The sequence below is a fragment of the Jaculus jaculus genome, chromosome 4 (genome assembly GCF_020740685.1).
Source record: "Jaculus jaculus isolate mJacJac1 chromosome 4, mJacJac1.mat.Y.cur, whole genome shotgun sequence".
In the NCBI taxonomy this organism is placed as follows: Eukaryota; Metazoa; Chordata; class Mammalia; order Rodentia; family Dipodidae; genus Jaculus; species Jaculus jaculus.
This window is the reverse complement of record NC_059105.1, coordinates 105,732,220-105,757,912: the sequence shown is the minus strand read 5'-3', so window position 1 is coordinate 105,757,912 and position 25,693 is coordinate 105,732,220. Positions and strand designations below refer to the sequence as shown.

The following is a 25,693-nucleotide window of genomic DNA, read 5'->3' as shown; positions in this document are numbered from 1 at the left end:
CCATCCCTGAGACGTTATTGACAATTAATGGTTGCAAGGGAAAAGAAAGTCATATTCTTCATAGTCTGGTAACTAAGTTCCCCTATGCTTGTGCAATCATCACCAATTTAACTCAATGGGCCATAAAAAGAAAGACATTAAAGGGAGGAAGGTACTAGTTGGAAAGAAGGGGTTTATCAGGACTGGGATAGGAATAAGAGAGTATAATTGGGGATGAATATGACCACAATACATTATGTACATGTATGAAATTGTCAAAAATAGAATACCAGATATTGGTATTGTCTAGTGCTTTTGTTTTTCTTTTTTGCCATTCTAAACCTGTTTAGTGTTATCTTATTTTGGTTTTACTTTGTATTTCTCTAATAATTAATGAACATCATTTCATGTGCTTTTTTGCTCTATTTTGTTTGTTTGTTTGTTTGTTTTGGTAAAGGGACTAATATTTGGCTCTTTAAAAAATCTTGTTTATTTATTGCCTACCTCAAAAACAGGCTACTTAAAATGCTTTCAGTACCCACAGTTTTCACTTTTTCTGCTAAATAAATACTGAGCATGGTAATAAACTCCAACAATGTATCTCTTCTATCTCAGAGAATGATTTTCTAAATCTATTCTAAATATTAGAAATAACACTAGTTCGCATTTCCTTGAAGTACCTGCCAAGTCCCCATTCTAAGATGTCCTTGGAGAAAATGAAAGATCTCCACCTGGATGACCAGTGTCTGCAGCCGGAAACCAAAGAAGTGGATGGGATCCTCATGTCCAAGATGATAAGTGATAACTGGGACAAAATCTGGAACTTCCAAGCAAAGCCTGATGACCTCCTCATTGCTACCTATGCAAAGGCAGGTGGGTGTGAGGAAGTAGTGGCAGGTGAAGCCACTTTCTCAGAGCTGATTCCTGAAGTGGGCCTCCTATTTCAAAAATCCCAGAGCTTTACCAGGACTGATTCCTAGGAAAAAATGCACACCAGACCTGCCCATGAGTGTCAGTGCCCAAGCTTTCAAGATCCTTCTTTAATTATGTCGCTGGGGGAGAGAGATAGACCAACCATCATAAACCTGAATGAATTAAAAATTGATGTAAGAGCACAGACTGAGAATTATTACAGAATCCTTAGGGTAAAACCTGTCATCCAGGCTCTCCTGAGTATCCTCTATTAACCCTCCTGCATTTCCTGTGCTCTCTACACAGTAAGTGCTCCTCTTGGTGGCCCAAACCAACAAAAGCCCATGTGCTTGTGATGGTGCTAAGAGCTGGGTCAATACCCAGGGCAGGGGGTTCCCTTATCAGTGTCCTATAGAATTAAGAGGAATCTATGAGGAAATGTTCTGGAAAGACAAAAGGCTTATACAAGTGGGACACTCAGGGGATCACCATAGGAATGACAGTGATAAATGACCAATGGACCTCACACATATCTGTTTTCACCATCCCATACAGTGTGACCCAGCCAGGTGAAGAATTATAAACAGTCACCAGTTTGGTCATTTATCTCACTCAGTTAAAGAGACATCATACACCTAGATTGTGCAGGATTTGAGGAAAGGGCCACCTATCAAAGGCTCTGTGGTTTCTGTCCTTAGGTGCTAAGCTGCACCTTGGCCTCTCTGGCTCTAGGGCTCAGCATTTTCAGGATGAAGAAGTTGGATAGGGGCTTCTTCTGGAATCTTCTGTTCCTCAAGACTCTTCATTTCCACCTGGTTTGCATTGGACATGAACTGAAACCTACACTGGCCCTCAGAAATTCTGGTCCCAAACTAACTCTTGCCCACATCTCTTGCCACATATCAGCCTCACATGAAATTATATATATTTTTTTCTCCCTACATGGACTATCCCTACTCCCACCCTTTAAGAATCCCCTCATACTACAATTGGATCCTTAGTACAGTGGGTATTCATTCTATTGTGTTTATACTCTTTATTCCAATGCCATTTTGGTTCTGCTCAATTGAACCTCTTTGACCCTTCATAGTAAATCAGTCTCCCTCCTTTGAACTTCACCCAGCACATTCCTCATCAATATATTTTTTCCTGTGTACTATTTACCTTTGGGCTGTGTATATGCTTCCTGTATCAGTTTGCATCAGGTTTAGCTATAAGACATGGAGCCACCAAAGTTAGTAAAAAAGAAAATGGACAATGAGCATGCTCTGCTTTTTGCCTAACTTTATGTCCATTTTCACTCTTCTCCTGTGTCAGAATTTAGATTAGCTATAAGCATCTAGAGACCTAAAATTAGCACAGAAGAAAAGAGCCTATGTGTTGGTAGTCCAGAGCAGTCCTGGAGTTCCTAACTTTCTACTCTACCATGTTCAGATGTGGCTTTAGATTTTATGCTCCAGTATGACTGCTGGGAGGGCCAGCATTCACATTCACATTCCAAATATAAATAAGAAGGTAGGAAGGAAAGAATGTAGTTATTTGAGCCAAGCATGGTGGCACAGCTTTTAATCCCAGCACTTGGGAAGCAGAGGTAGGTGGATCGCCATGAGCTTGAGGCCATCCTGAGACTACATAGTGAATTCCAGGTCAGCATGGGCTAAAGTGTAAGCCTACCTCAAAGAAAAAAAATACAGTTATGTTGCTATTGCAGATTTTCTTACTGGAAAGCCCTTGTCTTGTGACTAGGGAAAGTTAGCCAAACAGACAATGAGGAATAAGCAAAGCAAAGGAAAGTTTGTGACTCCAGAGAGCAACTGGACCTGCTCACCTGTTCACACAAGGTGTAAAAGCAGCTAGGCAGGAGTTTGCCAAGTTCACCTGCCCTTGATTCCTATTGTCCTCCCATATGGGACTCTGGCCAAAGAAGAAGAGGCACTGGAGAAGGTTTGCTCAAAATTATATGAACTTTGGACCACAGGGTATCTTAGGGTGACAGGGTTTATTCAAGTTTCCTTGTGTCCATCTTGGAATCCTCTGTTCTTTTTTAGATCTCCACAGAAAGAAGCTGAGCCCAAACTATTTCAACCTTAATGCCATCCATCCATTGACATGTCTCCTAAAATATGCTGATGCCCTGTAATCTACTCCTTTTCCAAACTGACCACTACTCCATTGACCCATTTGCCTCTTAGCTTTAGTGCTTCCTGTTCCTTCTTTCTTATTTCCTTCCAGAAATCATCCGCCTCCTCCTCAGTCTAATGTTTTGCTATCTTTTGATTAGAGGGGAAAGCTGAGAGAAATGTATCTTTCTCCTGAAGAAGATGACCAATGACATCAGTGGGACATGCTTCCAACAACTTACCCAGGAGAGGGTATCTCATTCCCACAACCCCTGCTAGAAGTCAGTAAAAAGTATTGATCTAGGCCTGGAGAGATGGATTAGCAGTTAAGGCCTTTGTCTGTGAAGCCTAGGGGCCCATGTTCGACTCTCAAGGCCCCACATAAGCCAGACACACAAGGTGACACAAGCGCAAGATCGCACGTGCACAAAAGGTGGCACACACTTCTGGTGTTCAGTTGCAGTGGCTGGAGGCCCTAGTATGCCAATTCTCTCCCTCTCTCTCTCTCTCTCTCTCTCTCTCTCTTCCTCTCTGTCTCTCCCTCCCTCTCTCTCATTTGCTCTCACTTACTCTCGCTCATAAAAAAATACAAAAATGTATTGATCTATTTTTAATGGCAGCCCAAGCAAAATGACAGCCAGACTTGATTCCAATGTGCACCCAGAGTACACACATAGATTTTGTCACCTGTTGGCTTCTGAACAATGTACTCCTCCACAAAACCAAGCTCCAAAGAAATTTCCCCAATAAGTCATGAAAACAAGCAAGAGGGTGATGTTTTCCTGTGAACTGGATACCAGCACAAAGGGGAAGGAGACCAACGCAGAGAAAAATCAACTCATGAAAACAAATTAAAATAAATTCAATAAACAAAGTACTATGAAAACCCAGAGCCCTCAGGGGAGGAGTGGGAGGAAAAGAGCAAGAGGAAAGTGCTCCATCCTTTATCGCCTCCACTGGCACTGGGCAAAGCCCCCAACACATCCCCGTGTCCGTGAGGGAGAATGCCTCTCTTATTCACCTCCAGAGAAGAGTGTCCTTAGATAGGAATTGGAACCATTAGGCTGCATCTGGAACATCAGGTGTGGGCAGGCTTAGCAGTGAAGATCTGCAAGTAGCTGCACTGAAGGAGAGCCTTCTGGGGATATTTGTATATTACCCCATTAAAGGGATAACTGTTCCTCTTACTTCCTTATCATGTGTTTAGGTGAGAAGTGGGGAGAGATAGTCTCTTGACCAGATGATTGACAGGTACAGTTGGATTAACCCTTAAGGAAAGAGTCAGCAATATGTCTTTGAAGCCTTGTTTTGGATAACTTAGAATGTCATGTCTCCACCTAGAGCCAGGGGCAGAACATATGCTTTATTCCTTTGGCCATGAGGAAGTATCTTTTCCATTAATGGACCTAAACAAAAGCTCTGATACCTCTCTGTTTTTGCCTTTCCTGAAGTATTTTAAATCCTATTGAGGGACAGTCATGATGCTTTCCTGTTTAATGTTACTAAGAAGACAGAAGGTGCTATCCATCCTTCATGACTTCCAAGCCCGCCAATATCTGTCTAGGCACCTAGCATTACCTTCCTCTAAAAACATCTTCCCAAAAGTGATTGGTCTAACTATATCTGACTATAAGAAAGACTAAAAAAAAAAAAAAAAAGTAACCTTTAATACAAGCTAAAAGTTTTTAAAATTTGAGAATCTCTTAATTTGAAAGAGAAGAAATCATCTATAGCCATACCACCCTGAATATGACTAACCTTATCTGGTCAGTGTGGATGGTAGATAGGTAAGAAGCAGTCTCTGGAACATCACCTCCAAAAGCTGTACTGAGCACGAGTGAGCTCACTCATCTTGTCAATCAAGCGTCGCCTTTAAGGAGAAAGCCCTTTCTGAGCACGAGGGGGAAAGAAGAGAAGTGCTATAAGGAACTATACATCACAAGCAGGCAGGGCATAAGAAAGGGCAACCAGTGCTCAGAGGAGAAGCCAACACATCCTGTGGGGTGATCCTAGGCCCTAAAGGTGAGCTAATCCTGCCCAGAATTCAGCAAGTATGAGTGTAGGTGGAAATATTAAGGATGCAAGAAATGGAATCAGTTTGTGCCACAAATGAGCAGGTAAGCTGACCATAACTAATGCTTCCAGGTACCACCTGGACACAGGAAATTGTAGACATGATCCAACATGATGGGGATGTGCAGAAGTGCCAACGGGCCAACACCTTTGACCGGCACCCTTTCATTGAGTGGACTTTGCCTCCACCACTCAACTCAGGTAAGGTTGCCAACTGGGACAAAGGAGACATGATCTCTATGCAAGGCCAGGTTTCACCCAAAAGGAAGATGATCTCTACATTTGCCTTTTAGAAAGATTTCCAACAGGAAACAGAAAGGAGAGTGAAACCACGTGGCCCTTGTGACTTGGCAGCACAAGGCACGCAGCCTGAGCTGTGCTTAAGAATCTGAGTGACATGTAGAACATGGTGAAGGGAAGGGCTATAGTTGGGATCCTAGGCAAACCCAAGTCCACATGGTTAAAGCTTGCTCCTACAGAGGAATGGTGGAGGCAATGGGACTGCAGGAGGTGGAGCTAAGAGGGAAGTCATTTATGATCCTGCCCTTTCAGGGCACAGTGGAATCAACCTCAGCCCACTTTGCTCTCTGTGCCTCTTGCCTCCAGCCATGAGGTGTTTTGCCCTGCCACATGCTCCTGCTGTGATATTCCACCTCACTACAGCCCAAAGCAATAAAGCCAATAGCCACAGACTGAAAATTCCAAAGTTGTGAGCCAAATTAGAACTTTTTTCTCTGCAAGTTGTTGATCTCAGATGCTTATTAAAAAACAGAAAACTAGCTGGGTGTGGTGGCGCATGCCTTTAATGCCAGCACTCGGGAGGCAGAGGTAGGAGGATTACCATGAGTTCGAGGCCACCCTGAGACTACATAGTGAATTCCAGGTCAGCCTGGACTAGAATAAGACCCTACCTTAAAAACAACAACAAAAAAAAAAAAAAAAAAAAAAAAAGCAGGAAACTGACTAACACAGTAGAGTGAGGATATTCAGCAACTAGTGACCTAGAACCATGTTTCTTATACAGTGGAGTAATACTCAAAAAACAAAGAAGGACACTACGTTGAGATAAGTAAGGCACAGAGGAACAAATACTGTATGTTCTTGCTAAGAAGTGGAAGATAAATTTAATTTTACATAAATATAATAGTAGTCACAAAAGGCTAAGAAAGAGAGCCACAAGAAAGTCAAATAACAAACACCAAGACAGGAAGAATGGGTCCTTGTACCCCTATAGCATGTCAGAGTGCATGATTTCATTACATACTGTAATAGAAGAACAGAACTGGTAGAATGAGTATGAATTATAAAGAGGATTTATTAAATTAGTTTACAGCACATGGGTTGGGTATCCAATAATGGCTATCCACAGACTGGACAGTCAGAGAACCCAGTAGCTGCTGCTCATTCCACAAGGCTGGATGCCTCAACTGTCACGATCTGCTACTGAAAACTTGGGGGATTCCTGGAGATCCTCTAGTCTTCAGTCTAGGTTACAAGGTTGTTGAATCTGGGTTCCAATTTCCATGAAGCAGCAACAAGGTAGAGGCATGCACCAGTGAGCACTCAGTGGTCATCCAGGCAAAAGACCTATGTTCTCTTAGAGTTTTTAAATATAGTGTCCACTTCTGGAAGGGCTGCCCACTCTGGGAGAAGGTTTTCTTCATTTGGGGAATCCTCCCTGAAAATGCCTTTATAGACCTGTCCAGGAGACATGTCTCTTATTTGATTCCTAATTGATCAGGTTTACATTAGAACTGAACTTGATCTGGCTTCAAGCTGAGTGGGGTCATCAGGTGTAGCAGTCGGGATACCTCTCTAGTGACTCTCTCTAAGGGACCTTGAAAGTGCATTGGCATTGTGCAAGAAGACAGTCCGGGATAAAAATGTTGGGGAGAAAGAATACAACAAGAAGACAAAAAATCACTGTCCCAATTCCCTAACAGTAATTAGTTATTTAGTCAGAGGGGATAGATTGAGACAGTTTATGGGTGGCAGGGTCCCAAAGTGAATAGCTTCCCCTTGACTAAATGTAGAAATTTTCCCCAGGCCTCTAGGGTAAAAATCTAGGTAATTTCACTTGACCACAGGTCAGAAATCTCAGAAGAACTTTTTCTTATCTCTGCCCCCTTAGAGAACCTTCCATCCCCTTCCACGAAGGTTCTTCCTTGAAAAATTAAGATTTCTGGGAAGATTTCTGTTTCCCAGAAATCTTGACCCCAGATACTTGACATCAAGACTAGACTGGTGAGACCAGGTGCCCATTCAGGGGGCTCACATTTAAAAAAAAAAAAAAAAAACCTAACCTAAGTCTTGAAGTGAGCTTTTAAAAGTTCATCTTGCCCACTTGGAAAAGAGCTATATCTTCTTTCCCTTAAGCTCCCCTTCTCTTAAAGCTCTCCCTCCTAAAGCTTTAAGCCATATTAAAATCTTCTTGAACCTTATCCTCTGGCTTGTAGATTTCATTCACTGAATTGTCAAAGACATCATATATATATATGTATGTATATGCATATATTCATACACATTTCAAAATTGGTCATAATTCTTGCTGTAAAGTAAGTTCAAAAGGAGAAAATGCAAAAATTAAGTTGGAAAAGTTTTTATATAGGAATATGGGGTGTCTTTGAAAGCTACAACGTCATTCCTAGCTCTTAGATAGGCTTTCAACTCAGAAGTTAGGGTGCTGGACACTTACCGCCACATAAAACTTCCACTGAGCGTATGGCCTCCAAGTTCTTACCTCGTGAGTAAGATAAAAAAAAAAAAAAAATCCAGGGACCATAGAGGGTGAGGCATAGAAAACAATTATTATAGCTTTTAAGAGAAGGAAAGAAGACAGAGATTCTGTATAGCAGGAAGGGTCCCCAAAATTTGGGTACCATTAAGCAAGATGTACTTTAGGAAAGAAAATAAAGCAGAAAGTGCATATGAATTGGGGTGTTAGGGGTTTAGGAAAGTCCTTGAATCCCAAACCCTGTGTTCACGTTGGCATTTAACCAAAGAATTGGGACAAATCAAACTGAGAAGGATAATTCTTAAATTATTATATTTTTTGAGAAAAATACAAAACCAAGGGAAGGAAAATAAAAATGTCTGCATAGGGCTGGAGAGATGGCTTAGCGGTTAAGCGCTTGCCTGTGAAGCCTAAGGACCCCGGTTCCAGGCTCGGTTCCCCAGGTCCCACGTTAGCCAGATGCACAAGGGGGCGCACGCGTCTGGAGTTCGTTTGCAGAGGCTGGAAGCCCTGGCGCGCCCATTCTCTCTCTCTCCCTCTATCTGTCTTTCTCTCTGTCTGTCGCTCTCAAATAAATAAAATAAAAAATTTAAAAAAAAAAAAAAGAAAAGAAATGTCTGCATGGTCTCAGAGCTCATGTGGTGGGCCTGGAAAAACCATGGAGACAGAAAAAAAAAAAAAAGTACAAAGAGCTCCTGCCATGTGGATGGCAGGAGTGGGTAAAGAGTCCATGTCAGAAGTTAGGGGATTCTTACCAGAACTTGGAGGTTCACAAGTGGTCAAACAGCCCAGAGAGTTTTCCCTCCCCTCACAAATGTATTTATAACCTTATGGTGGTAGGTTCTACCTTCCGGTGAGCCAGAGGGACAACTGATTGGTCTGGGCTAGAGGCTGGCTCAGGAAGAGTCTGGCCATGACATCAAGTTCTGGGGTCTAAGCTTGACCAACCACAATGTCAGGATTAGGCTTGAATCCTAGAAAAAGACCTCCCTCCCAGGGAAGGGCTCCAATATGGAGAACCTGGTGTAGGGAACTAGGCAAGAAGTCAGATAATCCTTTGATCTCTAGCAAGTGCAGCCCTGCTTTCTACTTACTTTCAGGGGCCACCGTAACTGCCTAACAAAGCTACTTGACTTTCTCACATGAGTTGGGAGGGGACCCAAGTTGGTAATCCACATGTTAACTTGGATCAGTGTTTCTTATAACCTTGGAGATGTAAATTAGGTATCAGGTTGGGATAAGTTTTCTGGTTCCAGTTAAATATATGGCGAGGGCCTTGATTGATTTGTGGGTCAAGGAAAAGCGGGCAGGCTCAAAATAGTAAGGCTTGGAGGGCTCTGGTGCGGCGCTGCTGGGCCGGGTGGCCGAGCTCCGTGCCACGGCCCGTGCGCGGCCTCCGCGGTAGCCCCGGCGGGGTGGACGGTGGCGACGCCCGAGTCCGCCAGAAGCCGCCCTGGCGAGTGCTCTTCTTTGGCACGGACCGTTTCGCCCGGGAGGCGCTGCGGGCGCTGCAGGCCGCCAGAGAAAGCGAAGGAGAGCTGATCGAAAAGCTGGAGGTGGTCACAGTGCCATCGCCATCCCCAAAAGGACTGCCGTGGCATATTGAATGTCCATCCCAGTTGCCTCCCAAGGTGGCGTGGTCCTGCCCCGATAATCCACACGGTGCTTCATGGAGACGCGGTGACTGGAGTAACAATCATGCAAATTAGACCTAAAAGGTTTGACGTAGGCCCAATTCTCGAGCAGAAAACCATTCCTGTGCCTCCCAGGAGCACTTCCAAGGAATTAGAGGCAATGTTGTCAAAACTCGGTGCCGACATGGTACAGTCCCTGCTCTTCCACTTCTTCCCATCATTTACTTATCTCAGTTTTGAAAAATTTGCCTGAAAGTCTGAACAATGGAAGACAGCAGCCAACTGAGGGAGTGACATATGCCCCGAAGATTTCTGCTGGCACCAGCTGTGTAAAATGGGAGGAACAAACTTCCGAACAAATACTGAGACTTTATCGTGCCATTGGAAGTATAGTTCCATTGCAGACACTGTGGATGGAGAATACCATTAAGCTTCTGGATTTGGTCAAAGTTAACAGTTCAGTCCTTGCAGATACAAAACTCCCACGACAGGATATCATTCCAGGATCAGTGGTGTACCACAAACCATCACAGATGCTGCTGGTTTTTTGCAAGGATGGATGGATTGGTGTTCGATCAGTAATGCTTAAGAAAACACTAACAGCTACTGATTTCTACAATGGATATTTGCATCCATGGTTCCAGAAGGATTCCCATGCTCACCCGAGCCAGTGCAGGTTTCAGACTCTCAGACTTCCAACCAAGAAGCAGCAGGGGAGAAAAATTGTTGCCATGCAACAGTACATCAAGTAGCTAGAAGGAAGATGCACACGGAAGCATATTACCTATTTGTAATTTATTTAAAGCCTTACTTATGAGCAACTACCTTGACTTCCAAAGATAATACTTTTGGAGGAAGAGAAGATTGTCAAAAAAGATGGAAGCCTCACTCTACATTTCCTGTGTGTGACAGTAGTTTAAAAGCAACTTTTTCTACTTGAATAACAAAAGAACCTTAAATAATTTTGTATTTATAGGGCCTGGATGTGGTGGCACATGTGTTTGATCCCAGCACTCGGGAGGCAGAGGTAGGAGGATCAGTGTGAGTTCGAGGCTACCCTGAGATTACATAGTGAATTTCAGGTCAGCCTGGGTTAAAGTGAGATACTACCGTGACAAACAAAACTTTGTATTTATATTGTCCAACTCAAGATTTATGTTTTTCCTAAAAGCAAGGGCAGGTATGTGTATGTATGTGTGTGTATGTATGTTCAAATATATAATTTTACATGTGTAAAAAAAAAAAATAGTAAGGCTTTATTGGATAGGGGGATGAGCTGTTCAGTCCACATGCCAGGTCTGATTTCTAGGAAAGGGGAACTCCTTTAAGGAAAAAAGATAAGGAGGGGCTGGGGAAATAGCTTAACAGTTAAGGTATTTGCCTGCGAAGCCTAAGGACCCTGTTTCGATTCCCCAGGTCTCACGTAAGCCAGATGCACAAGGAGGTGCATGCGTTTGGAGTTCGTTTGCAGTGGCCCAAGGCCCTGGAGCACCCATACTCTCTTTCTCTCTGCCTCCTCTTCTGTCACCCTCTCTCAAATAAATAAATTAATTTTAAAAAAAAAGGGGGGGGTAAGGAAAACACAGACTATCCCTTGCAGGACTAAGGACATTTCTTGATTTTAGTCAAGAAAAAAAAAAAAAAGTTCACTTTCAGGGCCCTGCTATCCTAAATTGCCTAGCCAATTTCTATCTCCTGTTCTGCATCGGTTTATTATTCAGTTAATTTAGCAGCTCCTGGAACAATTTTCTTTCACCTTGTGCTGTTTTAAAAATAATATAGCTGGTTATAGTGGCTCCTGCACTTAATCCCAGCACTTGATGGGGGGAGGTAGGATGATTACTGTGAGTTCAAGGCCAGCCTGGGTTACAAAGTGATTTGCAGGTCAGCCTAGGCTATAGTGAGCCCTGCCTCCAAAAAGTAATCCAAACCAAAGCTGGTAATAAATAAGCCAGGCATGGTGGCACATGCCTTTAACCCTAGCCCTAGGAGGCAGAAGAAGGAGGATAGAGTTCAAGGTTAAGGTAGGCTACAGAGTGAGTTTCAGGTCAGCTTGGGCTAGAGTAAGACCCTGCTTCAAAACAAACAAACAAAAAGTATTAAGGACTAATTAGCTTATAGTTAGTAAAGAGTTAGTATTTTTTCAAAATTATACAAATCACAATAGAGTTTTCAGCACTCTTGTTTCTCCATCCAAGGACTGGCATACGAAGTGTTCAAGGCCTGTCATACCAATAGTACAACCCAAAACTGTTCCCAGAAGAGCATGTAGAAACTGTTGTGAAGAGCCATGGAGCATTGCTCAACTCAGGTAGACTTAGTTTAGGGGATTAGAACGCTGGATACTGCTAAAACTCCCCAGCCAGTGGCTCTTGAGTTCATTGTTGCCCAGTTGTATTGATCAGCAAAGGAAGACACAGAAGGAGGGTTTGAAAGCAAAGGTGATTTGAAACAAGTAAAACAAACTCCCCATAGAGGGTAAAAGACTCAAAAAGAGTTAGTAACCAGCACTCAATACTGAAGTGGCTTTTATAGACTTGGAATGAGCCTGAGTGGTGACTCATATGGAAATCAGGCATTGAACAGGTACAGATGTGGTAAGTCTACTGAAACATATCTGTGGGGCTCTGGTTGATGAAGAGGTGAGCCCACCAAAATATCAGGAAGTGGAGAGAACAATGCACAGAGGCTGGTGGTCAGTCAGCATGCAGTTATCAGCCTCTGTCTGGATAAGTCAGAGATTTCTCAGAATTTCAGACCCTGGAATGGAATTGCCTTATTGTCATATTAGTTAGGACATCAGGGCAAATCAGTATATACCTCAAGGCCCATGAACTTAAACTATGCACAATGCAAGCTACCAAGCTCTTAATCTCCATCAGAACAAGCCAATCACCAAATAGCTCATAGTAGCCCAAAAACAAACAAGAAGGCAAAGTTCAACATGCACAAATGAGGGGAAAACTTACCAAGGGTCAAACTTTCTCACTAATCCAAAATAAAGTCCAATTAGTAGTTTTTCTGCTTCATAAAACAGGTTAAAAGCAAAAAGTGATGCTGGCTAAAGCGTAACTATTAAAATGTCACAGAACTAAAAAATTTTTCAGCAGCTGATTGTGACCCTTCAAAATCTTTCTTCTCTATCCAGGGTCAACTTTCTGTGGGTGGCAGACACCCCAAAAATGTGTCTTTTTCCTTGCTTTGGTCCACCAAAATGGTTACTGGAGTTAGAGTCAGAGCCTGTGACCTGGCCTGGCAGCCTTAAGTCTCAGCCACACATCTTCAGCAAGCCAATTAAAGGAGCCAAATTAATAACAAAAAGCAGAAAAGGATGATTTATTTAATTTGGCCACATTGGGAAGAGACAAAAAGATCCATTGACCCCAAACTTCATCTTTTAGGGTCCAGATAAGAGGTTTGGGTTTAAGTAGAGGGCCAGAGGTATACATTGCTAAGTCGTCCTGATCAAGGTGTTTTCCAGCCCATCATTATCTGGGCTTCAGTCTCTCTTATAAGGTGGTCTGACAAGTTGGCAGCACCACATAAAACCTGGTACTAGGCATTGGCTTTTTCTCGCAGCACAGGATACCTGGGGGAGTTTGGGTCTCTTCAGGATCCTCATTTTAATGGCCTAATAGCCAAAGAAAATGGCACAAGTGGCTCTTTAGAATACCTTTCTTCCTGTTCTCACATTTATAGATCATAGGCATACTTCAACATTCCTGCTTTCATGAAGTGCTTGGGATTGAACCAAGGGCTTCATGTATGCCAAGCACTCTACCAACTGAGCTACACCCCCTCAGCCCCATTAAGAACATTATTTTATACAGCAAATCACTGCAGTAGAATAGTCTCAGAGTGAAAAGATATAGACTTTGAAATCAAATAGTCCATCTGGAAATGTTGGTTTGCATCCTTATCTGGCCATGGACAAATTATTAATACCTAACATTTCAATTACTTTTAATAGATACAACCTACCACTAGCACCACCCTACGGAGCAAGGCTCCTTGGAAGGCATTTAAGATACAAACTCTAATTTCTGAAAACATTTCTTCACCTGTAAAATATCTGATATGTATTTTTTTTTATTTTTTTTTTATTATTTATTTATTTGAGAGCGACAGACACAGAGAGAAAGACAGATAGAGGGAGAGAGAGAGAATGGGCGCGCCAGGGCTTCCAGCCTCTGCAAACGAACTCCAGACGCGTGCGCCCCCTTGTGCATCTGGCTAACGTGGGACCTGGGGAACCGAGCCTCGAACCGGGGTCCTTAGGCTTCACAGGCAAGCGCTTAACCGCTAAGCCATCTCTCCAGCCCCATCTGATATGTATTTTAAAAGCTATTACTGAAGTGACTAGCTATTCCAGAAACATTTGCTGAAAGGTTTAGTATTTCTCCCATTGAAACTGGTTTGGCACAGTTATAAAAATCAATTAGCGATGTGTATATATTTCTGGGTTTTCTATTGTACTTTTTTTGTTTTGTTTTTTCGAGGTAGGGTCTCACTCTAGCGCAGGCTGACCTGGAATTCACTATGTAGTCTCAGGGTGGCTTTGAACTCATGGTAATTCACGTACCTCTGCCCTCCCAAGTGCTGGGATCTACTGTATTTTTTATGGTAGTTTTATAAATTTTGAAAAAATATTTCATTTATTTATTTGTTTGCAAGAAGAGAGAAATAGAGAGAGAAGAGAGAGACAGAGAGAGAATGGGCAAGCCAGGACCTCCAGCCTCTGCAAACCAACTCCAAATGCATACACCACTGTGCATCTGGCTTTACTTGGGTACTGGGGAATGAAACTCGGATTGTTAGGCTTTGCAGGCAAGCACCTTAGCTGCTGAACCATCTCTCCAGCCATATAATTTTTTAATGAAACTTATAAGACCCCCCCCTCCAGTTTTTCTTCTTCTTCAGTATTGCTTGAGCTTTTCTAGGATCTTTGCATTTCTATATAAATTCTAGAATCAGTAACCTATTATTAATGTGTTTCCAGTTCCCCTTGTATCTGCTAAGGATTCTGTTTTCTATAAGCGATTGGTTATTTAGTACATGAATATTCATGAAGGTTATATTTGACTGTTATAATGGGGCCTTTTCATCTCCTGTGATGATGCTGTTTTTTCCTCAATGTAGGATCTCACTCTATGCCAGGCCAACCTGGACTTCACTATATAGACTCAGGGTGTTCTTGAACTCACAGCAGTTCTCCTACCTCTGCCTCCCAAGTGCTGGGATTAAAGACATGCACCACCATGCCCAGCTTGATGATGATTTTTTGTTGTTGTTGTTAAATAGAAACTTCATATGGACAGATCATGTGCTGGTACCATTCCCCTCCTCCCTGCCCCCGCTCCACTGATGGCCCTCCTCAGTAGAGTTACTGGTATTATTCACCATGGAGTTATGGGTTATGAGTTGTGAAAGCAACAGTCAGTCATTGTGGGTTTGGGGGGCAATGCCTTTTGATATTCTTCACCCTGTGACTCTTACACTTGTTCCACCCCCTCTTCTGCAATGTTCCCTGAGCCTTGGTGGGTATTTTAAAAGTCACTTTAGTGTTGAACAATCAGCAGCTTCTGAAATTCTGCTTTGATCCCTTTTGAATGTTCTCAGTGTCTATCACCACCACCCTGGCACAGGTTGTCAGGCTTGCTTGAGAGCAGCACTCTTATTTAACTCGCCAATTTCTCTGTGGTTTCACCTGGACCTAGCTAATGTGCTAGAGGTGGCTCATCTCATGATAGGAAGTCAGCTGTCTTTTCTTGTCATGCTCATAGACTTTAGTTATCTGCTGCCATCTGTGAAAGAAAAATACATTTTCCATCGTACGGTGAGAACAGCATAGGTTGAAGGGGATAAGCATAGTTAAAAGGGAGATTTTGATGGGTGTAACCTTTCTTTTGGCCAAAGACTAGTGGGAGCTTCCCACTGGAGTCCATGACACTCGTCCCCATTAGATTTTGACTTGATTCCAAGTACCAGCTATAAGTTCCTTCCCACTGAGTGGGTCTCTTAACTGATCAGAGAGCCACTGGTTACCTGCCTTGCCTAGAAGCCACTACTGCACAGGTGTGTATATCCTGTCAGGCTGTTTGATTTTGTAAAGCAGGGTCCCCTGCATGTTGTAATGATGCTTTTAGGGTTGAATCCTGCTCTATCTGATGGCACCAAAATCCTACTGTTGTATAGTCTTCATTTATATGTCTCCATCCACTCTTGATTTTATTCAAATTTATTGATCAATAAAACATCATTTTATTTTTTATTTCCTTTATTAATCATTCTTGTTTGAGCAGGTCTCTTAAAATTTAAACCCATTCACATTTATGGGTATAACTGATACATTTGGTCACAATTATCATAGATTCATCAATTTCATGTTGGTGTGCAGACTAAGTAACATTTGTAATGTTAATTTAATGTCTCTTTTGCATTTTTCTTTCCTTTCCTTGTTATTTTTGGAAAGTATATGTAGGGTTTTTTGGTTTTTTTTTTTTAGAGAAATGTTCTTAGTGGGGATAGGAAAGATTCTTTTGTCTAACGTTTATTTGTACATTGTTGCCTTTTATGAAGCCTTATTCCTTTCCCTTTTGCAACCTTGTCCTGCTAACTTCTAAAGAGTCCTTTAACTGACCATTATTTACACAGCAACCAATGGCTTATTCAAGGCTCTAAATTGTATTCTATTTCATTGGAACTTACCATATTTATGCATCATTCTTCAATTTATGACTTCACACCTTGTTAATTGCAGTTCCAGTGGACCATAATGTGAAATACTCATCAGTGCTTTTGGTAAAGTTTTCTTTTGCCTTCTATTGTGTTTATTTCTGTCAAGAACATTGCTCTGGAAGGGTACATTTCTACTCTATTTCCTAAGTGTATGCACATTTCATAAATTTTTCTATGCCTTGATACTTGGAGTATAGATCCTCTGAATACAGTATCTCTCATCAACACTTCCTTTTGTAATGGCTTCCTAAAATGTTGCTCCGCTTGTTTCTTTTTATGCTTCTTGTTTTAGCAGTCTGATGGTAGTTCTATTCTCTTAACTTTATGAATTATTTCTTTTACCTGGAAGCCCGTAGAAGTTTTTTCTTTATCTTAAAATACACTACATTTGTCATGTCTCAGAACTGATCATTACAAATCAACTTTTCTGGTGTCCAAATGTTATTTATATATTGAAGTCTTCAAAAACAGTTTGTCAAAGCTAGGTGTGGTGGTGCACACCTTTAATCCCAACACTTGGGAGGCAGAGATAGGAGGATTACCATGAGTTTGAGACCAGCCTGAGACTACATAGTTAATTCCAGACCAGACCGGACTAGAGCAACACCCTATCTCAAAAAAAAAAAGTTGGGCTGGAAAGATGGCTTAGCGGTTAAGCGCTTGCCTGTGAAGCCTAAGGACCCCGGTTCGAGGCTCTGTTCCCCAGGTCCCACGTTAGCCAGATGCACAAGGGGGCGCACGCATCTGGAGTTCGTTTGCAGAGGCTGGAAGCCCTGGCGTGCCCATTCTCTCTCTCTCCCTCTATCTGTCTTTCTCTCTGTGTCTGTCGCTCTCAAATAAATAAATAAAAATTAAAAAAAAAAAGAAAAGCATTTAAAAAAAAATTTTTTTGTCAGACTCTATCCCACCATTCTGACTTATTTCTCAGGAACTTCAGTTTGTGCCTCTTTACCTTTCTTCAACATCAGCCACTTTCTTCTCATCTTCCAATTTCTTCATCTCATTGTCATCCTTGTGGTTGCTTTCTTGCTTTCCTTTACTGACTTCTTAAAATATTTCTACGTATTTGTGTGAGACAAAGAGAAACAGAGAGAAAGAGGCAGACAGAGAGATAGAGTAGGGTGCACCAGGGCCTCTTGCCATTGCAAATGAATCCCAGGTGTATGCACCACTCTGTGCATCATGCCATCATATGAGTGCCTGATAGACAACAGAAATTAATTTCTCATGATATTAGAGGTTGGGGAATCCAATATTAAGGTGTTAATAGATTCAGTCTAATGCAAGTCTACTTCCTCACAAATAGCTGAGAGGCCTAGATGCAGAGAGAGCTATGGACTATTCAGACATGTCTTATGAGGGGAAGAAAGAGCTTTGCCTGGGCTGGGGTAGAGGCAGTTTATGTGACAGTTGGCTTTGTGACATGTTTTGGAAATGGCCACTGGGCAATGTGAGGCAGGGTGGTTGGAGTCCCTGAGGAGGCCTGATGGAGCCATGACATAGATGAACTATGGGTTGAAGTATATATCTCAGGATTTTAGACATGCCAGGACTTCAGAACAGCCACCAAGGACAGCTGCCAGTTCAGGATGGAGATTTTTCCTGGGCTGTGGGCAGCCTAGCTAGAAGGGCAGAATTGGAATCCCAGATACTTTGTTACTGGTTGCTGGACAAGAAACTACCAAACTTGATTATTTACCCTGCTCATTTTAGATCTTACATTGGTTCAATGTTTCCTTGCAACATCTTCTTTTGCAGTTGGAAGGTTTACTCTGTATCACGAAGTATATGTAACTTGGTTTTTGGTTTTATAGACTCATAGTTCACAGACTTTGGACTACGGGGATGTTTAAACAGTATTGGGATTGATAAAAACTATGAGGACTTTTAAGTTGGAATGACTACATTTTTATATCACGAAATGGTCATGAGTTTATGTGGGCCAGAAGTGGAATATGGTGGTTTGAATTACATGTACCCCATAAGCTCATGTGCTTTGAGTGCTGGATCCCTAGTTGGTGGCAATTTGATAGGTAGAGCCTTGCTGGAGGTGTGTTGATGGTGGGCTTTGAAATGCTATAGCCAGATGCCCTTGTCAGAGCTTGGCTCACTCTCTGGCTATTTCCCACCTGCTGAGGCAGATTATGATGTTCAGCCTCTACTCTACCATTTTTCCTCTATCATCATAAATCTTCCTCTTAAGACTGTAAGCCAAAGTAAATCCTTTCTTCCCATCAGCTGCTTTTGGTTAGGTATTTTGTTCCAGCAACACAAAGGTTAACTATGACACTTGCAAAGTCTTCCAGCCCAGATTCAATTTCCAAAACACCCACATAAGCTAGAAGGATACAATAATGACATGTCTAACATTTTTTTACAGTAGCAAGAGGCCCTGGTTCATGCATACACACATGTAAATAAATAAATAACTTTTTTTCATTTTTTTGAGTCAAGCCCAACAGACTGGCCTTTTTATGCAAGAGAGTGAGAGAGACTTGGTATGCCAGGGCCTCCAGCCACTTGTAATCAAACTCCAGACATGTGTACCACCTTGTACACATGTGCAACCTTGTACACTGGCATCACCTTGTGTATCTGGCCTATGTGGGATCTGGGGATTTGAACATGGATCTTTAGGCTTCACAGACAAGTGCCTTAACTGCTAAGCCATTTCTCCAGCCTGATAAATAATTTTTAAAGAATTTTTTTTTAATGTGCCAGATGCCAGGCATGGTGGTATATACTTTTAATCCCAGAACTTGGAAGGTAGAGGTAGGAAGATCATCATGAGTTGGAGGCCAGCCTGGGACTACAGAGTGAGTGCCTGGTCAGCCTGGTCTAGAGTAAGAACCTGTCTCAGAAAAAAAAAAAAAAAATGTATCAGAGCAGACAGTACACCCTAGTCACAGATCAGGAGTGGATGTGATTTTTAGCTTTGAAAATAAACATTAAAGGGAAAGATGAAAGTCTTAAGATGTAGTTTCTAGGGTTATAGGGGTGTGTCTGTCTCCTGTTCCTCATTTCAGGAATAGAAAAAATCCAAAGAAAAATAGCCAAGGGCTTGTTGGTCCATAGTTGTCACAAGGGCTTGTTGTTATTGAATGGTTGTCACAACCTCAGATCCTCCCAGGCATCTTCACCTGCTCACACAAGCTCATACCAACACTCAACAGACAAGGGAGCAGTGTTGCCCCATAGTTCACAGGACCTTGTTAGTGCTTTCCTGAGTCAACAGGAAAGCTGCTATCAGGGAGGGGCACACAGACCTATCACACCGTGTTTTAGGCTATAGTCCACCATTGACCAATATATTTCCCAGTGTTTGACACAACATTGTATCCACATAGCTGAGGAGAAACATCTGCCTAAACACTATGGCCTCATTTCCCAGGTCTGGATCTGGCTAACAAAATGCCTTCACCTAGAACCCTGAAGACTCATCTGCCTGTTCAGATGCTGCCACCTTCCTTCTGGAAAGAAAATTCAAAGGTATGGCAAGCCCATTCTCCAAGCCCAGTTTCAATCATTAAAATAAAAATAGCCAGTGAAAATACAAGGTAGGCAATGGCATTACCCCAAGGCCCACACACTCCATTCTGTACCCATCTTTCCTTCAAAATGTTATTGCTGTGTACTTATTGGAAATCTTCAGACAAATTATTCTGATTTGTTCAAAGAGAGTGACAGGTGAAGCAAAGCAGGGATTTCTTAAGAAAGGCTGAGCCTAATTTGGGTCCTCTAGGAAGGGTTAGATATGAATGAGATCTGCTGGGAGAAACCTGCAAAGGGAAAGGTTAAATAAGACAAGGAATAAGCCAAGTCATGAGGCCACGATGCAGGTCTGACTCTGTGAGGCAGAGTACAGGAATCCTGGTTTCCAATACACAGCTACACTGAAGCCCTGGGCAGAGCTCAGCCAAACTGCCTAGAGTTCTCAAGGTAAAGCCAGCCATCAGAAAGTATTATCTGGCCCTCGATGTCCCTGATGTGCTTTCCCAGCTAAGAGAAGCCCTTTGGAAAGGTTGTCTTTCCCAGGACATGGTGGTGGATTTAGATTCTAGCAATTGAGGGTGTCAGTCACAGTCTCCACAGCCAGAGACCGGAACAACCCATTCTCATGCCACCAGTGGGCATATACACCTTGGTGTCCAAAATCTGATGTTATTCCCTTGGGATGATCAAGGGTGGGTAGGGGAAAGGGAGACCAAGAAAATGTCTCTCAACTAAGGAAACAAAGAAGAAGCAAAGAAGGGGCTTGCACACATTTCAGGCCCATTTAAAAGAATCAGCTATCCAGTTAGATAAGCTTCATCACCGGGCTCAGATATGCAGGGAGTGACCCAATTGGCTGGTGGATCCCACAAGTACAATGACTTAGGAAGGGTGCACTCACAGGGAAAAAGCCCTGGAAATCAGGGAAGAAACAGGAAGCTGTTGGTGAAGAGGTGTGAGAAAAGTTGTTGTTTTCAGCCATCTTGGATGAAACTGAATCAAACACAAGTTCTAATCCTATCAGGGAAGACAAAGTGGCATCCATGTGTCTGTATGCCAGTCCCTAGCTACCTATCAGGAAAAAGCTACCTTGCTCCTAATCCATAATACCACTAAAGTGAAATACTTGACACAGGCAACTGATGAAGTAAGGAGAAGTTTATTTTGGCCTATGGTTCTGAATGTTCATGTCCATGATTGGGCAGCCCACTTGTTTCAGCCTCTGGTGAGAAGAGTATGTCATAATGGGAATGCATGTCAAAATGAGTAATTACATCTCAAACTAAGAAGGAGAGAGACTGGGGTATTATAGGTGATTGTCTTGATCATAGAAAGTACATGTGCACCTAGTTCCTCCAATAAGATAGCCCAAAGTTAGACAAAAAGCTTTCCAAGGACATGGACATCTGTTCTGAATGTTGATATATTCTGTCTTCTTTTCTCTCTGCCTCTCACTCCCTTTGTTGGATCAATGTAGATTATCTATGTGGCTAGAAATGCCAAAGACTGCTTAGTGTCTTACTACCATTTCTCAAGAATGAATAAAATGCTGCCTGACCCTGGCACATGGGAAGAATATATTGAAACATTCAAAGCTGGAAAAGGTAAGTGAAAGAAAACCATGTTCCACTTTCCTAACTCCCTGTCTACTGATATCAGGAAAGTTTTTCCAATGGACGATTGTATCCCTCAAGGTCCTTTGAGGAGGATGGCCTAATCTGACTAGTGACTTTAACAAAGACACTACTGACAAAGCTGTGGGCAGAGTTTGGGAGAGCCAGCAAGAGCTAGTGAAGGATTCTGGGAGTACTTGCCCCTGGAGATATCAGAGGGCCTCTTACAGGAGCTAAGGGCAGCAGTCAACCACAATGAGACAACAGGGAGCATACCAGGTAAATAAGTGTGCCATCCTCATTTTCTTCCTGCCTTTGAAAGCCTTCTAGTGCCCTTTGGAGCAAAGTCCAACCACAAGCCTGAGGTTAACTTACAGAGCACTAGGTACTGTGGACAAAACAGAAGGTGGGATTGGCAGAGCCACCAAAAGACAACTGGGATATTCTACTCACTCCAATTCACCATCACAAAGAGCAAAGGTACACAAATACCAGGTAGTTAGACATTTGTACAAGTGGAAGTCTTTTTTAAAACTTGGACTTTTAAGCCAAGTGTGGTAGTGCCCGCCTTTAATCACAGCACTTGGGAGGCAGAGGCAGGAGGATTGTCATGATTTCAAGGCCACCTTGAGACTACAGAGTGAATTCCAGGTCAGCCTGGGCCAGAGTGAGACCCTATCTTGAAAAAAAAAAATCTTGGACTTTTAGGAAGTAATATGGTGCTTCACATTAATCTATGCACCAAGTGGTGATACAAGAAAAATACAGATTTAGAATCCTTTGCCAGATACAGTCCTTCACAGCAGAGAAATTTGAAAGAAGGGAGTATAAACTAAGGAATCAGAATACACACATACACATACATACACACATGCACACTAAGCCATCTCTCCAGCCCCAGAATATTTTTTTTAATTTTTTTGTTCATTTTTATTTATTTGAGAGTGACAGAGACAGAAAGAGGCAGATAGAGAGAGAGAGAGAATGGGCGTGCCAGGGCTTTCAGCCACTGCAAACGAACTCCAGACGTGTGCGCCCCCTTGTGCATCTGGCTAACGTGGGTCCTGGAGAAGCGAACCTTGAACCGGGGTCCTTAAGCTTCACAGGCAAGTGCTTAACAACTAAGCCATCTCTCCAGCCCCCCAGAAAATTTTTTAACATCTATCTAAATGAGTTTAAAAAAAAAAAAACTCGCTTCTACAAATAAAATCTGCTCAGGACCTTTGTGTTTTTTTGTATTTATTAAATTCCCTAAGTGGGCGGGGGGACTGGAGAAATGGCTTAGCAATTAAGACACTTGCCTGCAAAATCTAAGGACCCAGATTTGATTCCTCAGAATCCACCTAAGCTAAATGCACAGGGTGGTACATGTGTCTGGAGTTCATTTGCAGTGGCTAGAGGCCCTGGTGCACCCACTGTCTCCCCCCCCCCCTCTCTCTCTCTCTCTCTCTCTCTCTCTCTCTCTCTCCCTGTCTCTGTCTGTCTCTCTCTCTCTCTCCCCTCTGTGTGTGTGTGTGTGTGTGTGTGTGTTTGTGTGTGTATGTCTTGCTCCATCTCCCATAAATAAATAAAATAAATAAATAAATAGAAATGAAATATTTTTAAATGCCCTGTTTTATTTATGTATGACACTGATATCCCATCTCTCTCCTCAGTGTTGTGGGGCTCCTGGTATGACCACGTGAAGGGATGGTGGGATATCAAAGACAAGCACCGCATACTCTACCTCTTCTATGAGGACATGAAGGAGGTGAGGGACAGTGAAATCTGAATTGTTTTGTTTTGTGGAAGAGAGGAGAGAGGGGTAGGTTCAAGAGAAAAGTGCTAAGCTGAATGTCCTTTGGGTGAGAGCTTTATTAACACTACAGATATGGAGGGGCTCCATGGCAAGAGAGGCTTCAGCCTCACCAGACAAAAAGAAGTCTCTATACTTAAAGGTTCTACCATAAGGAGTTGGCTTAGTTAATATGCAATCTATGTTATGTGCCTGCTGTCAGGTTCCCTACAGTTCCAGGGTGGCAGAGGGAGGAAGAGGATGTGGCTCTTTGGGATTGCTGTGGGGGAGCAAGGCTTCAGGGTCTATGAGGCTCTTCGCAATAGTAGGGTATGACCTGCCAACTCTTGACAGCATCTGAGGGGAGAGAAATTTCAGGGGTGTGGCAGCTGGTCTGGGAAGCATTTTGCAGCAGTGCCTTGAGGGTCTAGGTTCTAATCTCCTTCACATCCTCCCACATCAGCAGGTGTAACCAATCCCAATGAGGACTCTGGCATATACTTGCCAGCAAGAGACTCTTTAGGGCACTCTGCAATTCAATTTTTTTTTAATTTTTTTATTTATTTATTTGAGAGCAACAGACACAGAGAGATAGACAGATAGAGGGAGAGAGAGAGAGAATGGGCATGCCAGGGCTTCCAGCCTCTACGCGTGCGCCCCCTTGTGCATCTGGCTAACATGGGACCTGGGGAACCGAGCCTCGAACCGGGGTCCTTCGGCTTCACAGGCAAGCGCTTAACCGCTAAGCCATCTCTCCAGCCCTCTGCAATTCAATTTTATCTTAGAAGCTCTATCTACTTGCTTGGTCTTCAAAGTTTTTGTTTTAGTTTCCAGTTTACAGAATATCCTTCTTCCTCAAGAAATGCACATGCTTTATTACCAGAATTTACTAGATCCTGAAGTTTATGAGCCCACTTCTTGACCTATAGAATAGCTTATGGCAATCTCGAGATTGCTGCAAAGATTTATTCCATCATATTTATAAAGTGCATGTAGTTGTGTTCAAGTTAAGCTTTCTTCTCTCTCTTCCACACCCCAAACCTCCATCACTACCTGAAGTCTAGTCTATGGAAACATTGGCAAGATTAAACTCATATATTGGGGTGGTGAGCTGACCAATCCCTGTCATTGTGAATGACCACAGATCCATTCTCATGACCCTGACCTACTATATCAGTATGAAGCTGTCCAAAGAGATTTAACCAGAAACTGAAACTCCTTCTATGTTTTTGTATCTCTTTTATCAGAAAGAAGCAGGATCAGAGATTCACATCTTTAGGTCAACTTGAGATCATTTTTATTCATACTTTTATGAGCTGTCTGTTAATCACAGAATCCTTTTGCTGTCTCTTAGAGCCCATAAGTAAGAGTTAATAATATTAACATGGCCTCTGCTTTGTGCAATCATCATACAATCTTCTCTGACACCTAGGATACAATTCCTCCCCCAGGGCATCAGGTGCTCTTTTTAGAAGCAGGAATCAAGAGCACTTGAGTCCTCTCTTGCAGGGTGATATCCTTGAGAGAAGTAGCAAGGACTGGGACAATCAGTGCCCTGGCTCTAGTATCACTTGGGAACTATTTGATCTCTTAACATATACCTCTCTAATCATTGTATATCCAAACAGAATACCATTCCTAATGGAGGATCAATATTATTTATTTTGTATAACTATTCCATACACAGAACCCTAAGAGGGAAATTGAGAAGATAGTGAAGTTCCTGGAAAAAGACATATCAGAGGAAGTTCTTAATAAAATCATCTATCACACCTCCTTTGATGTAATGAAGCAAAACCCAATGGCCAATTATACTACTTTACCTTCCAGCATCATGGACCACTCCATCTCCCCTTTCATGAGGAAAGGTAGGTGAGATTAATAAAAGAAACTAAAAGAAAAATTGACTAAAAGCAAAATGTCAGTTCAGTACAGAAAAATTCTGAGAAAGATTTCTTTCTTTGTGGGAAAAAAAAATGTATTAGAGGGAGGTTAGCACTTCATGCAAGAGCACGGCTCGGTCACAAAGCTCGAGTAGGGCTTTGGCTTCCTTCCAAAGGAAGTGGGGAAAGTTTCATTCCACATGACTCAGTCTCCTCCATGGAGGCACCAGATAGGACCCAAGTCCATAATCCATTTGGTCTAGGACTGCCCTGTAAAGTGGGGAGGGGGAATTTCTGCTACAGCAGGGGTCAGGGTGAGGGTGAGGCATGAAGACACATAGATAAGACAGTACATTATAATTCTAGATTGCTTCAGCTTAGGGCAACAAGGAGGCTGTTAAGGTAACCTTATATGTTCTAATAAGATTTACACTGAGGGACAACAAATGAGTCATTGTGGTCCTACGGCCTGCTTCGATTTTCCACTCACATCCCATGATGCCTTGCTTATTCTGTACATGTTTGAAGAGGCAGCCGGTGTGTCTGCCCAGCAGGTACAAATCCTATAGGAACATAGTCCTTCCTGCCTCCATGCTGCAGCAATCCCTGAGACTTTGCCTTGTTTCAGGGATGCCTGGGGATTGGAAGAATTACTTTACTGTGGCTCAAAGTGAAGATTTTGACAAAGACTACCAGAAGAAAATGGAGGGGAGCACCTTGACTTTCCGTACAGAGATCTGA

At 42.5% G+C, this 25,693-nt stretch overlaps 1 protein-coding gene across 1 annotated transcript; it reads left to right on the top strand.

The window, feature by feature from the left end:
• Positions 1–680: 680 nt before the first annotated feature.
• Positions 681–25,693, top strand: LOC101602661 (sulfotransferase 1C1). Its single transcript, XM_045147619.1, has 7 exons — positions 681–852; positions 5,157–5,285; positions 19,582–19,679; positions 21,160–21,286; positions 22,951–23,045; positions 24,757–24,937; positions 25,581–25,693. The coding sequence occupies exons 1-7, from the start codon at positions 681–683 to the stop codon at positions 25,691–25,693; spliced, it is 915 nt and encodes a 304-aa protein (XP_045003554.1).

Coding starts and splice junctions, on each gene's coding strand:
- LOC101602661 (XM_045147619.1), top strand. CDS start 681: ATGTCCTTGGAGAAAATGAAAGATCTCCACCTGGATGACCAGTGTCTG. Junction 19,680..21,159: donor TCTGGAAAGAAAATTCAAAG/GTATGGCAAGCC, acceptor GGATCAATGTAG/ATTATCTATGTGGCTAGAAA. Junction 21,287..22,950: donor AACATTCAAAGCTGGAAAAG/GTAAGTGAAAGA, acceptor CTCTCTCCTCAG/TGTTGTGGGGCTCCTGGTAT.